General features: G+C 38.6%; 1 protein-coding gene across 1 annotated transcript in view; it reads right to left on the bottom strand.

Moving 5' to 3' along the window:
• The window catches only part of LOC124271430 (ARF GTPase-activating protein GIT2-like), a 43,601-nt gene extending 27,450 nt beyond the window's left edge, over positions 1-16,151 (bottom strand). Inside the window, exons 1-7 of the mRNA XM_046706583.1 lie at positions 15,775-16,151; positions 10,164-10,297; positions 6,353-6,465; positions 5,700-5,799; positions 5,158-5,244; positions 4,073-4,203; positions 1,212-1,306 (exon numbers count right to left, since the gene is read on the bottom strand). Coding sequence (XP_046562539.1) covers positions 1,212-1,306; positions 4,073-4,203; positions 5,158-5,244; positions 5,700-5,799; positions 6,353-6,465; positions 10,164-10,297; positions 15,775-15,826 — 712 coding nt within the window. The 5' untranslated portion in view covers positions 15,827-16,151. The remainder of the gene's footprint in view (positions 1-1,211; positions 1,307-4,072; positions 4,204-5,157; positions 5,245-5,699; positions 5,800-6,352; positions 6,466-10,163; positions 10,298-15,774) is intronic.
• Between the last annotated feature and the right edge of the window lie 102 nt (positions 16,152-16,253).

Raw genomic sequence — 16,253 nt, 5'->3', positions numbered from 1 at the left:
GAGAAGAGAGGATATGGAGAAGGAGGATATGGAGACTGAAATGATATAGAGAAGGAGAGTGATATGGAGAAGGGGAGATACTGAGGAGATGATGGAGAAGGGAGGATACTGAGAGAGAAGATGATGACAGAGAAGGAGGAATTATGGAGAAGGATGATATGAGAAGAAGGAAGTGATATGGAGACTGGATAGGAGAGGAGTGATATGAGAAGGACATGGAGAAGGAGAGATAAGGAGGATAGGAGGACACGGAGGAGAGAAGTGACATGAGAAGGACAGATGGAAGAGTGAGAAGGAGAACTGAGAGATGGAGACAGAGAGGACATGGAGAAAGAGTGAGGAGAAGACAGTGACAGAGGAGAGAGTGACACTGAGAAGGAGTGATATGGACATGGAGAATGGACAACTGGAGAGAGAGGATAGGGGAGAAGGAGTGACATGGAGAAGGACAGATGAGACAGGAGAGTGTCACGGAGAAGGAGGGATATGGAGAAGGGAGTGACACTGGAGAAGGAGATGGACAAGGAGGAGAAGAGAGATATATGGAGAAGAGAGGAGAGAAGGATACAGAGAGACATGGAGAAAGGAGATATGGAGAGGAGACAGGGAGTGACACGGAGAAGGAGATATGGAGAAGGAGACAGGTTACCATGAACATTTTTCTCTAGCCATCAGCATTTACTTTCATTCTTGCTGTAGATGTTTAATGTCACCTTAGCAATATTCAAACTACTCAACAGCATGGTCTAAACGAGACAGTGGGTACAAATGAAATTAAAAACACCATAAATACCACCTAGTAAATTTAGCCACCTCACTAACTCATAATTCATGTGGGGCCTATTCTAACAATGACTAGGAATGGGAATAGACCATCTGCATCAGCGTAAGTTACAAACAGAAAATAATTTTGTCTTTACTACATTCAAATTTCTAAGTCTTGATGGGAGCTAGACATACAAGAACACACAAATTACTGACACTAAACTATTGGGTGAACAGTGAGCTTCCAGGACAGAGTTACTCCCCCTCAGTTACAAAAGTTCAAGGTAACATGTTTCAGCAATGAATTAAAACTGTCAAGAATTGACACACAGTTTTCAAACACAAGTCAGCACAGAAATACATCATAATTCATAAATACTGATAACTTCTGAAGCAGAACAGTGCATGAAATAAGATTTAGTTTCAGATTTTAGTTTGGAACTTACCTGGTTTCTTTCCGCACACATAAAAAGCTAATCTATCCGTCAGTTCATACTGAATCTCGACTAGTCGGTCTGCAAGATCATTGTGACCTTCAGCTCTGAAATGGTAGACATAGAAATTAGGAATACAACAAGCACTGGATATACAGTTTTACATACAGGCAACCGCGGTAACAGACAAATATACACCAGAAGTATATTCATGCCACATTACCATAGTTACTAATCATGACACAGCTGTGACTAGTGAGTGGTTGTTGTGTACTGCCTCACTCACTCACATTTCATTACAGACCCGTGAAGGCCCCAGTTAGAACTGATCTTCAGCAACCCATGCTTGTCATAAGAGGCTACTAACGGGATCAGGTGGTAAGGCTTGCTGACTTGGTTGACACATGTCATCGTATCCCAATTGTGTAGATCGATGTTCATGCTGTTGATCACTAGATTGTCTGGTCCAGACTCGATTTTTTTCAGACCGCCACCATATAGCTGGAATATTGCTGAGTACGGCGTAAAACTAAACTCACTCACTCGCTCACATTTGGTTTAAACATACTTTTATTTCGCCAAAGCAGAAACCTGGATAGGCGAACAAGCCTAGTGGCTTATATAAACACCGCTCCAGTACATTGTTCAAAATTAATAGCTGGATACATAAATGAAATAATTTGACAACAAAAGAATAATACAAATAACAAATATATGATTGAGTAACAAATATGTTCGTTCTAGTGTTGGTTATGCCTAGCAACGAAATGGGCTGCCGCAGAAAATCACGTTATATAAAATTTGTCTTACACTGAATATATATGTTGAGGGGATAGTTACTGGAGGCGGTTACTTTTAGAAATGAACTGGTGTAATGAGTTAAGAATGTCACTATTAGTTGACATATGTTATATTTTGGATTACACTTTCTTAGTTAAGTACAAATTCTAGTACTTTTTTGAGTTGAGCCCCATCCGGGATTCGAACTCACACCTTCAGAGTCAGGCACCTAATCGCCAGCACACAAAGTCAGCCGCCTAACCCGCTCAGCTACCGCGACTTCCTTGTGGAAGTTAGGCGGCTGACTTTGTGTGCAGGCGATTAGGTGCCTGACTCTGAGGGTGTGAGTTCGAATCCCGGATGGGGCTTTACTAAAAAAGTACTAGAATTTGTACTTTACTAAGAAAGTGTAATCCCAAATATAACATATGTTACATTTGACCACTTTCTCAATGGCATTGTGTAATCACTATTAGTTAAGTTATTCAATGCGCTGTTACCGTATAAAGTAGTTTTAACATCATATCCTTGAATATAAAAATACACAGTTGTTCTTGAGTTTTGAGAGTTCCGACATGTAAACAGGTAGTGAATAACGTCTTCGTTATAATAACCACATGAGGACCTGGGTGTGTCCGATATATGCTGATTATATGTGTCTGCGTTTAGATCACTACAGCCGAGCGATAATGAATGATTTGACAAAATCTAGTTCCAAAATTCAAATCAAAGTAATTGATTCAGGGAAATAGCGTTAACAGCTCCAACGGGCAATAAATTCCACGACATAATCGCGCTAGGTAAAAATGATTGAGAATATCTTTGCGTTCTACAATTAATAGTTTGAATGGAAGTACTATTTCTAAGATTATAGTTGCTTTGTTCGAGTACTCTACCTGGTACAAGATCGTTCAAATTATCAGGAGTCAGACGATGATACATTTTATATAAAGTTATGAGTTTAGAGTGATGTCGTCTTTCTTTCAGTGTTCTATAATTAGTTTCCCTGTATATTTTATCGTGACTGGTGCCACGAACCGCACCGCTTATAGTTCTTAAGGCGTCTAAATGTAAATTTTCCAGTAAAATCAGTGTTCACGAATAATAGCGTCTGCTGACAAATATAGTTCTTAACTGAAGTTGTTTTATGTGACATGTGCTTGTTTGCTGTTTATAAATCTTATGTTTGTTAATAATTTCAATAAATGTAAAATTTTCCAGTAAAATCGAAACTTACTGTTCAATCGTACAATTATCCCATATATGACAGCAGTAATCAAAAAGTGGTAAGATAAAGGAGTTGTATAAAGTATTAAGCTTTTCCGAGATAAACAATATTTCAAACTTCTCAGACAATTGATCATTGGACTAATTTTCTTTATCATGTGACCTATATCATATGAACTTTCCAAGAACAATCGCTTCGAAACTGTTGAACTCAATCATTTCTGCAATTCTCAGCACCATCCACTGCCTTTCCTTCCATGACAGCCCTCTCACAAACACAATTATATCAGTGTTTCAGAGGGAGGCATTTCTCCCTAATGACAAATCTTCTCCCTAATGACAGCCTTCCAGAAAACCTAATCAAATCAGTAATTAAGTGGCAGACATTTCCTCCCTACAACAGCCTTCTCAGGGCCCTAATCCAATCAGGATTGACTATGCAGATTCTGCTTCTTTTAACCTTAAGTTGTGCTTGCTTCCATTTGTTATGTAACATCTGAATTGTACAGAGTTGTATGTATGTAAATAAATGTACAAAAATATATATCTGAATTCGTTGTGTATGTCTATAGACCGATAGACCTCACGAGCTGATCACCCAGGCATATAATCCGGATTATCTGGATTAGTTGAGAAGAAAAAACATAATTAAAAGTGGCTTAACACTACTGGTCAAATGCACATGAAGCAGACCTAATGTTTCCCCCACATAGCTAGAAGGTCTGCTTGATGTGCATAAACCAGTATGTCACAGCCTTATCAAATCAGTGTTTTAAAGATAGTCATTTCTTCTCAATGGCAGTCTCCAAAGAAACCCTATAGAAAGCGTGTTTTAGAGGGAGACATTTGTCCTGTATGCTTCTCACCTGGCGTAATCAATGGGTGTCTTCCCGCCCAGGTCCAGCGCCCCGGGGTCAGCTCCGTACACCACCAGCAGCTCCACCTGGGAGGCCTGGTTCGCCTGAGCTGCTATGTGGAGGGGGCAGTTACCCTTCTCCTGAAACAACAACAGCTTCGTGTTGTTTACATGGATGTTGTTTGTATTTTTATGCTGTGCATGGTTGACTAAGCAATCTAAGGATGAAAGTACACTACATTGAGCTGCTGCTTCAACTGGTCCTCCAATCAAAGATTCAGCCAAATCCTAGCCTGAATAGCATCCCACCATGAACTGTTTTCAGTGAGCATGTGATAAGAGACTTCATACCACTTTGAACAATGTCACAGTCACGTGAAACCACGCGAGTTTGATGTTGGAAGAAAGCCATATACATTCAAACCCACAGCCACAGTATCTCAAATACAGCCAGGCCGCGTTAATCCGAACACTTCTGTTTTTCATCAAAAACGTTCAGATAGTGAAACGTACAGACTACTGAAATGAACCATTATATACACAACTACAGTAGAAGTAAGTACAGCAAGTAAGCATGACAGGTATTACTAAAACTAACAAAAAAGGTGAGCTTGATTGATTAAAATCACAAACTAACGACATGTTCAACTCAGAAGTGTCACCTCACTTATCAATTACCATTGAAGTTTACCGATGAAGATCAGTGCTAATCAATGGTGCTCGCGAGGTAAGTGGATTATCCAAACCTTTTTGATGTACCGACTGATTAATGAAGCAAAACCAAGTCTAATTAGCTAATCCGTAACCGCTAATTAACGTCCAGATCCGAGAGTGAAGCACCAGATTAATGGATCAACAGTTAATGATTTTACATAGTAAACAAGATTGGTTACAGCTAGCTACCGTTTGGATATCGTGGGAATCGGATTATCGGGGTCCAGACTAACACGGCCTGACTGTAAGCATTATATTTACGTGGAATCTTGGATGTGAACACACATCTATTGCAACTAAACATGGCTAAGGGACACAACTACTGTAGCTTAAACCAGCCATGCACCAGATGGAACTTAAACAGAGTTGTCAGGTACATACCAAGTGAAAATAGTTAGGATCCGCTCCTTTTGATAACAGTCTGAGACACGTCTCCACATTATTTGTTCGAACACTCGAATGCAACTCCTGAAAAACATCACAAGACAATGAGTATTATGACAACTGTCAAATAAGACAGAGCATAATTCTGACAAGTCCAAACATTCAATCAATGGCATGTCATTGTTGACAGAATGTGAAAATAATTTTCAATCAGATCACTTTTGTGGGCAAAATGACATGCAGGTGTAAAGTTATGTATGGTGAATGTTTATTCAGCTTATGAAAATACAGGAATTATCTCCCTTGAACCCTTGATTATCTCCCTTATGCCAACCTGGAACATTGCACTTGGCAATACAATAACATAATGAAACTAATGAAAATTGCAAACAGTTTATTGCAAGACATTTTTCATCTTGAAAATGTTAGTCAGATTTGCAAGTTCAGGTCTCCATAAGATGTAGACAGTACAACAGAAGACGTCTGCCATAGATCTGCCATTACAGTCATCTGTGCACACTGATTGATAATGAACTTACTTTGCTGACATCATCAATGGAGCTGATGTCGCTGTCTTTATGCTTGTTAACAAATGACAAGAACTGGTATTTGGCACGTATGAAGTCAGATTTGTTGGGGCTGCAAATAAAACAAATGAATTCATTTGCAGCTGGAACTCGCATCCAAAAACTGAAAGAACAGGCCATCAGATACTCTCTGGGAATAAACAATGGAGACAGTAGCAGGGATTTACATGGAGTCCTGTATTTGAGGGGCCCTGGGACTCATACTCTTAACTTTCAGGGGTCCTGGACAAGAAATTGGGGTCCGAGACACTTGAATATTATCATTAATACTGTTATTGTATTTTGTATCACGATCATCACATTGTTACAGTAATTAAATTGCAAATAATACTATAACCAGCTGGAAGCAAACTCAGTGATAACTTATTGGTACTTGATGGGAATTCTTACAAAAAAGTATTTGAACTTTTTCTGAGTCCCTGTGGACGCGATAATAACTTTGGTTGCGTCCATTGTCAATTTTTATGAGTATAGGACGGAGGAATTCGCGTTCTGTAAATCCCTGCATTAGTGACAGATTTTACTAAAATGACTGGATATTTGTACTGATTTTAAAACAATGGCTCTCTGAAATCTACGCCTGACATATTTGTGTCTGATCTTACTGTAATGGTTCTCTGGGGTTGGGTTTCCGACGGCCATGTTTGTTCTGTGATGGGTCCAACAGTGCATGTTCCCATATATTATTGGCTCCCTGCTTTGCAAGTTGATATACCATCTGGGGAAAAAGGAAGAATTAATCAGATTTAAACCTTAGAAGTCAGTGAACGTTGTTAATCTAGTAAATAATCAAACAAGTACTACAGTGCCAGAAAGGAAAGCACAAGCCACCTGGACTGATCAACAGACTCATTTCATGAAGTGATCATAGCTGTAAGTCGTGTTATAGCATAGGAGTTGCGAGAGTCGTAGCACTACGACCACTTCGTGCAATGGGACCCAGTTTTGTCAATGTTAAGGTATCGTAGTGGTTAGTTGAATTTTGAAACATTTTGGGCTTGTCTTGTTATATGTTATCACTATTCTCAAAGTAGACATTCTTGGTTTATATCCACCCTGAAGTCTGGCTGAAGCCATCAGTATACCATGACACACAGCCAAGCCAGGAAGCCGTGAAGCTTCACCACCTCATTCAATCTAGTGATTTCTTAGGGCATTTAAGCAGAACCACCCAAAAATACATTGATATATTGTCTGTTATCAATATATCAACCAAAAAGACAAACAACCCACTAATACCTTAGCTGGCCCAAAAGATTTATGTCTAATATTATTATGGAAAAACATTTTAAATATACAGTGTCTTTAATACTGTGCTAAGTACAGTGTACTCTGTCAATACCGGCATCAGTCGGGACCAAGTAAAAATGCCGGTTTTGACAGAGTGCCGGTTTAGCTAGGTTCGCTTATGACGCCTGCGCACACGGAAGTTCGCTGTCGTACTGTCACTTTAGCATTAACAAGATGTTTGAATAAGAAACAAGGCAGTGTCTGAATGCACATTCATGTTGTTTAAATCAAATAAAAATCTCTTATTAAATTTCAACTGATCATATATTATCGGCAGAATTAAAATTATAAACTATTTTTCGCAATGTTATTGCAAACAACGATTCTTGTTTATGCTTCGGCAGCGGGTCTACAATAGCATTGTCAAAGAGCAAAGTAACGATGTTTCAAACATGGAGGAATGTATTAAATAAATTGAAATCAACAATAACATTCATAAAAGTTGTCAAACGTGTTACATATAAAATTACTATTTCCATACTTTTGTGCGATCATGCAATGTAAGTCAAGTCACTGACAAGTTACATCTCGGCTTTCACACGATGCTTAATGTGAAAATATATGCATGAAGCATTTTTGTCATAGGCCATAACCTAGCACGATATGTCCAATACGTTCCATAATTTACGATATAGGTAGCGATGTCTTTCTTAATATGTTCAGAATAGCATTATTTTACCCAAAACCTTCGTCTTAATCTAAAAGTTTCCGTTTACGAGGGCGGTATCCATTTCCATAATATGATTGGCTGCTTAGGTCACGTGTCTGATTTTGACCAATCACGACCCTTATAAGCAGAGTGTAGTGAAAAAAGCGTCGTTAGAAACCAATCTTTATCCAATAAAATCGCTTCTTACAAATGTGAAAATACTCTCGGCAAGAGTACAGTGATATTGTTGATGTTCAGAGCTTTCGAACGATACCCGCCATCAAACGATTAGCCTCTATGTAAGTGACACGTGCCACTCACTAATTAACAAGAAACTGATTGGCACTTCCCGTTTCTGAATAATCTCGGGAGTCAATACCCGCGAATCAACAAAATGTAAACACTTGCTTGTTTATACAGTCAAACTGCCCACTACATGTATTAATTACTCTGGGTAAGTGTTACGTACCACTCACTGATTAACAGGATGCTGATTAACACTTCCCGTTTCTGAATAATCTCGGGAGTCACAGCGAATTGTGTTGTTACATCATTTGGACCTAATCTCATCAAAGGGTTACGCCGTCTTTCATGTGCCGGTTTTTTACAGATTCGTTTTCATAACAACTTGTTCGTTGGGACTGAAAAACAATGCCGATATCCTGAATAGACAGATGCCGATGTTTACAGAAGTTTCTAAATGATAATAACGTGCATTTCTGCCGGGACTGAAACTTTGTGCCGATGTAGACAGAGTGCCGGTGTTTACAGAGGCCGGTATTGACAGAGTCCACTGTAACTTGTACATTTGCTGAACTGAACATGCTGACATTGAATTGAACAAACTCATAAATTCTACATGAGTAAAGCCAATACCAGGTTTCATTTGAAGCATTTTTCCTGATTCATACTATGTACCATAATAATGTAACCCAAATAAAGCTAAAGCATGTTCTACAAAATTATGAAAAGATATGCATATGATTTGAACATGTTTAATAAAAACATACCAATATATTTTCTAAGCCATATTATCTCACCTAAATTTAGGTCACCTAATTTGGTCACAAATTAGTACTTGCCTGTTTTTTCACAATTTTTTTTCAAGATCATGAAAAATGTCAATTTTTCTTAATTACGTGAAAAGATGTTATGGCTGTTTTAAGAATATTTTTCTTTATACTCAAAATATTTTTTTTGTTTAAAATTGAATGAGTCAGATGTTATGAAAGGCAGGAACTTTATAAAACACAGACGGATATACTTTTATAGTTGCAAGTTTCAAGTGAACACGATCAGCTCCATGAGTCAAAGCAATAATTGGTCAAGCCTTACAACAAATGTGGAACGGAAAACATGGCTGCAGGAGTAAGGTGAGGTGAGGTGAAATTGGGTTTAACGTCGTGCTTGAGAATATTGCAGGAGTAAGGGATTAACATGATAAATGTGTTTTCTGACTTTATATTTCTGAATAAAAATAAGAATAGATTAACATCTAGTCCCTGAAATGAACATATTTTACAGAAAATGGTTCCTAAGTTCTATTAATAAACTACAATAAAAAGGAGCCCCGAGACTTTCTTCATGAAACAGTGGTAATCTAGACTTGCATGGGCTGCATTAGGAATATTTGTTTTAGGATCTGTAGGATAGACTAAAATAAGAACAGACATCAGGGATTGGTTCACACTTAACATATCATAGTAAATGACACCAGTTGTCAACTCCCACCAAGACAAGTCCCACCCAACATGCACTTGTAATTCTAACAGGTTTAAGTTACATGAAAATATTTGCTGTATTGTAAACACATGTTTGTCATCAGATCCTTGTTAAATAAAACTGAAAGACAAATAAATAAACAGTTTACATGTTGAAAGTTTCATTGCAATATTTCTATACATATCATGTATGATTTTCTTCCATATATATGGAAACTTGATCATGGAAGTTTTATAATAGGTTGAAACATGTTTAAGAAAAGTTAGCAAATGAAAATATTTTGAAACCACACTTTGATTAACAATCTTGCCCTTTCATTTATAATCTGGGATCTTGAAATCTTGCCATTTTTTATGATTATTACATGAAAACATCCTGGAAATAACCATAATATCTATACAAGTCATTTACATGTCAGAGTTTCTCAAAGACCAGGATTCCTTCATCAGAGATTAATCATGCTCTGACCTTCTGCTAAAAGTCCTCAGTTAAATGCAAGAGCTGACTTCATCACGTCAGAACAAGAACTGTCCATTATAATTTTCAAATTTAAAAAAGACAAATACATTAATCAATTTCAGCATGAATTCTTTGAAACATCAAAAACCTAAGAAGAAAAATGTTGAACAAATTAAAAGAAACAGAACTTAATAATCAATGTTTGTTCGTATTAGTTTTGAAAGTTTAAAATCCAATCTGAAATTGACATGTAGAAATTGAAATTGACAAATGAAACGTGAAATAGGCATCCTTACAGCATGCTGTGTCGGGCTCCACTGCCCTTTCTTGAGAGACTTGACTTGTGAAATGTGACGTCCCAGGCTGCGATGTACACTACAGCACTCATCACATATCAACACTCCCCGGTTGATGGACGCCCACACTGGATCTGAAAATATGGCCACGGAACATTAGTGCTGTAATTACAAGATGCCACATTCAGCATGTTCAGTCTTCATATCCTATGTAAGTGAGTGAGGTTAGTTTTACGCCACCTTTAACAATATTCCAGCAATATCTCGGCGGTTTACACCAGAAATGGGCTTCTCACATTGTACTCATGTGGGGAATCAAACCCAGATCCTCAGTGTGACGAGCGAACACTTTAACCACCAGCTAATTAGGCTACCACCACCCCTCATACCCTAAGCAGCAAGCCTACGATCTGGGTAGTTCCTGTTATAAAGTATCAAAGATATCAAATCTACCCATTGATTTAGCCCAAACTGTACTCAAACATGTCACTACCATCAGCATGACGTGCTGATACATACGATAAAATATTGTTTTCAATAAGGACATGGCTGACTTGTAAAATCCAAAATCCAAGGGGAACACATTTTGGGCCCAGTGATGGAGAGGGAGTGATAAGGGTTGTGATATACATACTCCAAATGAAATGGACAACCTGTGGTTGATAGTATGAGCAACATAATCACCAGGTTACAATGACAGCTAGACAACCCAATAATCTCTAGTCATCTTGAAGGTCATATATGAGCTATTGGAGAAAATTCTGACCTAGTTCAGAACAGTGGAAATTCAGAGTTAGAAAAATTAATGTCAAGGTACAGGGTGAAGCTTGAGTTTCCAAAGTATGACCTTTCCCTTCTATCATGATAAATATATATCACATTAAAATGGAGACATAATACACAAGTGAGTGAGTGAGTGAGTGAGTGAGAGTGATTTACAGTAACATATTCAGTATTTCAGAAATATCGTGACTAAAACAAGTTTTAAATTTACCATAAACACATGTAAATTATAAAATGCCTGTCAGCGAAGGACAGTAATAACAACCAGAATATCACAGATATGACTATAAAACTAGTATGTAAATCTAAAATAGTGTGCGTGCATGTGTGCGTGTGTGAGAGAGAGTCTGGTTTCACGTCACTATTCCAGCAATATCACAGGAAGGAACACCAGATAGGGGCTTCACACATCGTACCCATGTGAGGAATTGAACCCGGGTCTTCGGCGTGACAAGCAAATGCTTTAACCACTAGGCTACCCCACCGCCCCTCATAATACATGAAACAATAGAGGATGATCACAACCTGTGATAGCCAAAACTATACAAAAGAGAAACAGGGCATACTTCACTAGAGGTTATTGGACATGCTGTATCTTGTGGTGCTTGTTGTCAGAAATGGTTTAACATTAAGGTGGAAGGAACCGACACATTTCCAGTTTTCTGTTTTTGCATAATGCTACACTTCATATTAGAGCTTTATGATGGTGGACTCTGATTACTAAAATCTAGGCAGGACTGTCTAGTGACCTTCATCATGTAAATGCATCCACACAAAAAAGATAGTAGTAGTAGTAGCAGTTGTAGTATAAGATATTTCTATAGCACACATATCCATGCAACTAGTGCATGCTCAAGGCACTGGCATTTTTTCCCTCCATCACTGGATGTCGATCTCAATGGCACATCGTATTATCAATTTCAACTCCCTTGGGAACATACAACTTTAGCAGCCATTAGGCGCACCGAGTTATTGCAGTTTTCCCATCCTTACAAGGTACCCATACACAGCTGGGTGGACTGGGACACATAGTGACAGTACTTTGTCCAGGTTTACTGCACGTTGCTGTACCCTCAACTAGGTGTTTGCACGTATTCATGTGGCCACCATCTGGTCATATACCAATGGATTCATGGGTTCTTTTAAGTGTACAGGGTTGTGTACTGTACACTTGGGGTTGTGACAACACTGGAAGAGTCTGCACACAAATTTGACTCCAAGGTTTTTACAACCGATCACAGGTGATGATATGTCACTTCTTACCATGCTTACCATGAAGGAGCAGCACCGTTTTGAGTTTCAATTGGACCCAGGAAACATATGATGGTCGTACAAGGAGACATAATGGACACGATGGTTAGACTTTGTGACTCGTTCCTGACCGTGTGGATCTATGCTCATAACATCAACCCTTTGATCCCTACCCAGCATCCCCATGGATTTTACATTATCACTCACTGTCAGACTTATAATCAATCAAATCAGAGATTCTAACCAATCACAGGATCCTGGTATGTGTAAGGGATACAATTCTATGTGAAACTTTAGATGACCCCATGTATTCTACATTTCATTTTATGTAACAAATGTTATATTTGGGATTACACTTTCTCAATAAAGTACAGAGTGTAGTACTTTTGTTGGGTTGAGTCCATCCAGGAATCGAACCCACACTCTCAGAGGACTGGCTGACTGAGTTTGGTTTTACGCCGCTTTTAGCAATATTCCTGCAACATCACGGCCGGGGACACCAGAAATGGGCTTCACACATTGTGCCCATGTGGGGATTCGAACCCGGGTCTTCGCCGTGATGAGCCAACGCTTTAACCATTAGGCTGCCCCAACGCCCCTAATCTCAGAGGAAGGCACCTAATTGCCAGCACACAAAGTCAGACGCCTAACCCGCTCAGCAACCGACTTCCACGAGTGCACTTGACATTGCATTTTTTTACATTTGACCAATGTAATATACGTGCAAACACCTAGGGTACAATGTGTGAAGCCCATTTCTGGTGTCCCCTGTAGTGAATTTGCTGGAATATTGCTCAAAGCAGCACAAAACTAAACTCACTGACTCACTCTTTTTTTATAAAGATCTTGATGTTGAATGTGGGCATCAGGAAGAGCATGATAAGGTACACTGATAATTATAATTATGATTTTTAGTCAGTCTGAATCGTAACAATGTGTTGTTGACTGACTATTCCCATCATCCTGACTGTCAGCCCTTAGCAGAGAGTGATCAAGTTAATGCTGTTTAGAACCTTCTTTCTGTCATACCATGGAATGTCAGCCCTGGTAAGTTGGGTTGAGAGGAAAATCAGAAAAAATGTTGCTCTTAGATGAATACCACCATTCCCGGCAGATCGAAGGTCTCTGCACATTGATAATTTCAGTGCCTAGCACATGGTAGATGGTGCTCAGCAAACCATTTCTCACACCCTTAGTTGTCACCATGGTGACATATACAACAGCTGAATGCAACAACATCCATACAGCACCGCAACATGTGCAACACTGCTGACAAGTGCAATATGTCACATCTGTTGTTGTTGTAATGTCAAGCAGGAAATAGACATAACTCATTAAATAAATATTTCCTTCATTGTAAAACATGTGCCTCATTATGAAACTAGGCAAATGATATCAAAACTCATCATGATCACAGCATTGACATTTTTCCATTTAAAGTTTCTGTTTTTAGGAAATATTTACCTTTCTGTTTCAGTGGAAACAGGAAATTATGCTATCCATGATGCCCATTTTATCATGTGTAGCCTGATCTGTGGTAACATATATTTCCCAAAACCAAGGAACTAATAATTTCTTGCTTCCTTATCAGTGCTTAAGATTAGGAATGGTGGGGTACCCTAGCCATTAATGTGTAACACCCAACACTAAGATGTGATCATATGAAGAGGAGTCAGGATGCCTCATGCCATCATATGTCTTTCATTGGATGAGTGAGTGAGTGAGTGAGTGAGTGAGAGTGAGTGAGTGAGTTTTACACCACTTTATGCAATATTCCAGCAATATCACAGCTTCACACATTGTTCCCATGTGGGGAATCGAACCCGGGTCTTTGGCATGACCGAGTGAATGCTTCAACCACAAGGCTATCCCACCGCCTCTACACGTACAGACAGAGTAAGCAAAAACGCCTACTAACAGAAACATTTCACGTGTTGGATCATCTTTCCCAGACATCACTGAAAAATATTCCTTATTAAATGTTATAAATATATATTACCATCTGTCATAAAAAAAGCAGAGGGGTGGAAATGGGTCATTATCAAAACCATGCTTTTGACAGATTACATGATGACATGTCCAGAAAACATGACATGTTGTGTTTTAGGCCTTTTAGAAACTTGAACAAGTTCCATGACTCTCTGCCTGTATACCATCCTCGATAATCTTCAGGGTATACGTTACGATAAATTTCCACTAGTACCCTGGATGCATCTATGGCTTGGCCCGATAATTTTATTACCTCCCTTTAATGACTCCGCATTCTCACAGTAGCCAATCAGCTAAGCCGCCGTTACAAGCGAGCTTGCCAGTGTCAACGAAGATAGCGGTCACAGCCACGAAGGTTTGTTTGCAGTGTGACTCAGATTTTGGGGGAAATCAAACAGACAAATTGACAGCTCTGAAGCCTTAAAAAATATATGCACGAACTCTTTCTACCTCTGCAACAATTATGTTGCCAAGTTTAATCGGTTAGTAAAAGAAGCGTAAGTGAATTGTGATTGGTACGCTCAACTTTCCAATGTAGAAACCTGATTGGATAAAAAGCCAGCCAAGGGAGGCAATAAAATCATGGGTCCAAGCCGTAGATGCATCCAGGAAATAGTGGAGATTTATCGTAGGATGCCTGTATAGTAATAGTATCATCTGCTGCTGAAGGGAACCCTTCACATTCCTGTTTTAAATATGTTACTTCTTCAAACAACATTTTCAGTCTAAATAGATGTATATTGTTTTCGAATTAGTCAATATAAATATTTCCTTGATTTAGTTTTAATATGCACTCAGTCTCAAGCACACAAACATCTGAAAGAGCACCCTCAATGACAGCATTGGAATTGAAGTGTTTCCTGGCATCATTGAGTTTTTCTGCTTTAAAGTATTTAAATCTGATCCTTTACACCTTTCCTTTCCATTATGAGGGTTATGACAAGAACTCAACTTCAGAAATGTTTGTCTTTGCTCATTCTGATGCTGAAATGTTCACTGAGTTCCTGAGCATGATGTATATATATCAATATGTAATAATAATAATTGAGAATACACTAACCGAATGAACCATCAAGCTTGAACTGAAATTCATGGTAACATTTTTTATCATGTTAATAGATATATGAAAAAAGGGAATTATCAAAGCAAGGTCTCACTCAAATAACCATGTTTATGTCATGAAAGTAACATGCGAAAGAGTTTGGTTGGATGCATCGTGTAACTAAAACTGTCAAATAAAAAATATAGGTGAATGGCATATGCTGAAGCTGGAAAACTCATCATTCCATTACCAAAAACACAAACTATATACAAACGTTCTGTATTACTTTGCATTAATAATACTATCAAAATTTGGCAATCTTTGCTCAACAAGCTAAAGCTGAAATATATCAAAGGTCAAGCCAATAAAACACACAAACAATGCACCTATTCCATCTGCACATCTTGTATGACTCAAAGAGGAACATGGTTCCAAGTTAAAGTTCCAAATGTGAGATGAAATGGTGAACGAGTGTGGGTAATCTTACTTATCAGATAAAGCAGCTGCAATGGCATTTTAATAACATTTCTGAATCTTGGCCATTACCTGATGCACCGCAGTCGGCACAGGCGGTAGAATACATGGTTCCTCTCGACATGACGACGGTCTGGGAGACACGCAAGCGGTCCCGAGTGAAATTTGAGATGTACGTACGACCCGACCCCCAGGAAATGGGGAGATGTCAAGAGTTCAACAGAGAGCTTCTGTCAGATTCTTTCAGAAGACGTGCACAAAAATGCCATCACAACCTGCGTATGGCAATTCGAGCGGTTAATATTGCACAGTTATGAACACAAAATCATTGTCAGCTGATTCTTTGCAAAATTGTAGCTTCATAAGGTGTCGATTTTGTCCAAATCGTTCCAATTCCTTGTGTTATCATTCCAAATTTACATCGAAGGCAGGACTAGGCCTAGACTGAGTCATCAATGAATCTACTAGTCGTAAAAACATAATTCCTTTAAGATGTCGCTTTGATATCATTCCTTTCACATTTCATTAAAGAGTTTATCGCCCCACAATGT

Source organism: Haliotis rubra, unplaced genomic scaffold (assembly GCF_003918875.1).
Source record: "Haliotis rubra isolate DU_JTF1 unplaced genomic scaffold, ASM391887v1 Scf160, whole genome shotgun sequence".
In the NCBI taxonomy this organism is placed as follows: Eukaryota; Metazoa; Mollusca; class Gastropoda; order Lepetellida; family Haliotidae; genus Haliotis; species Haliotis rubra.
This window is presented reverse-complemented; position numbering and strand designations above follow the sequence as displayed.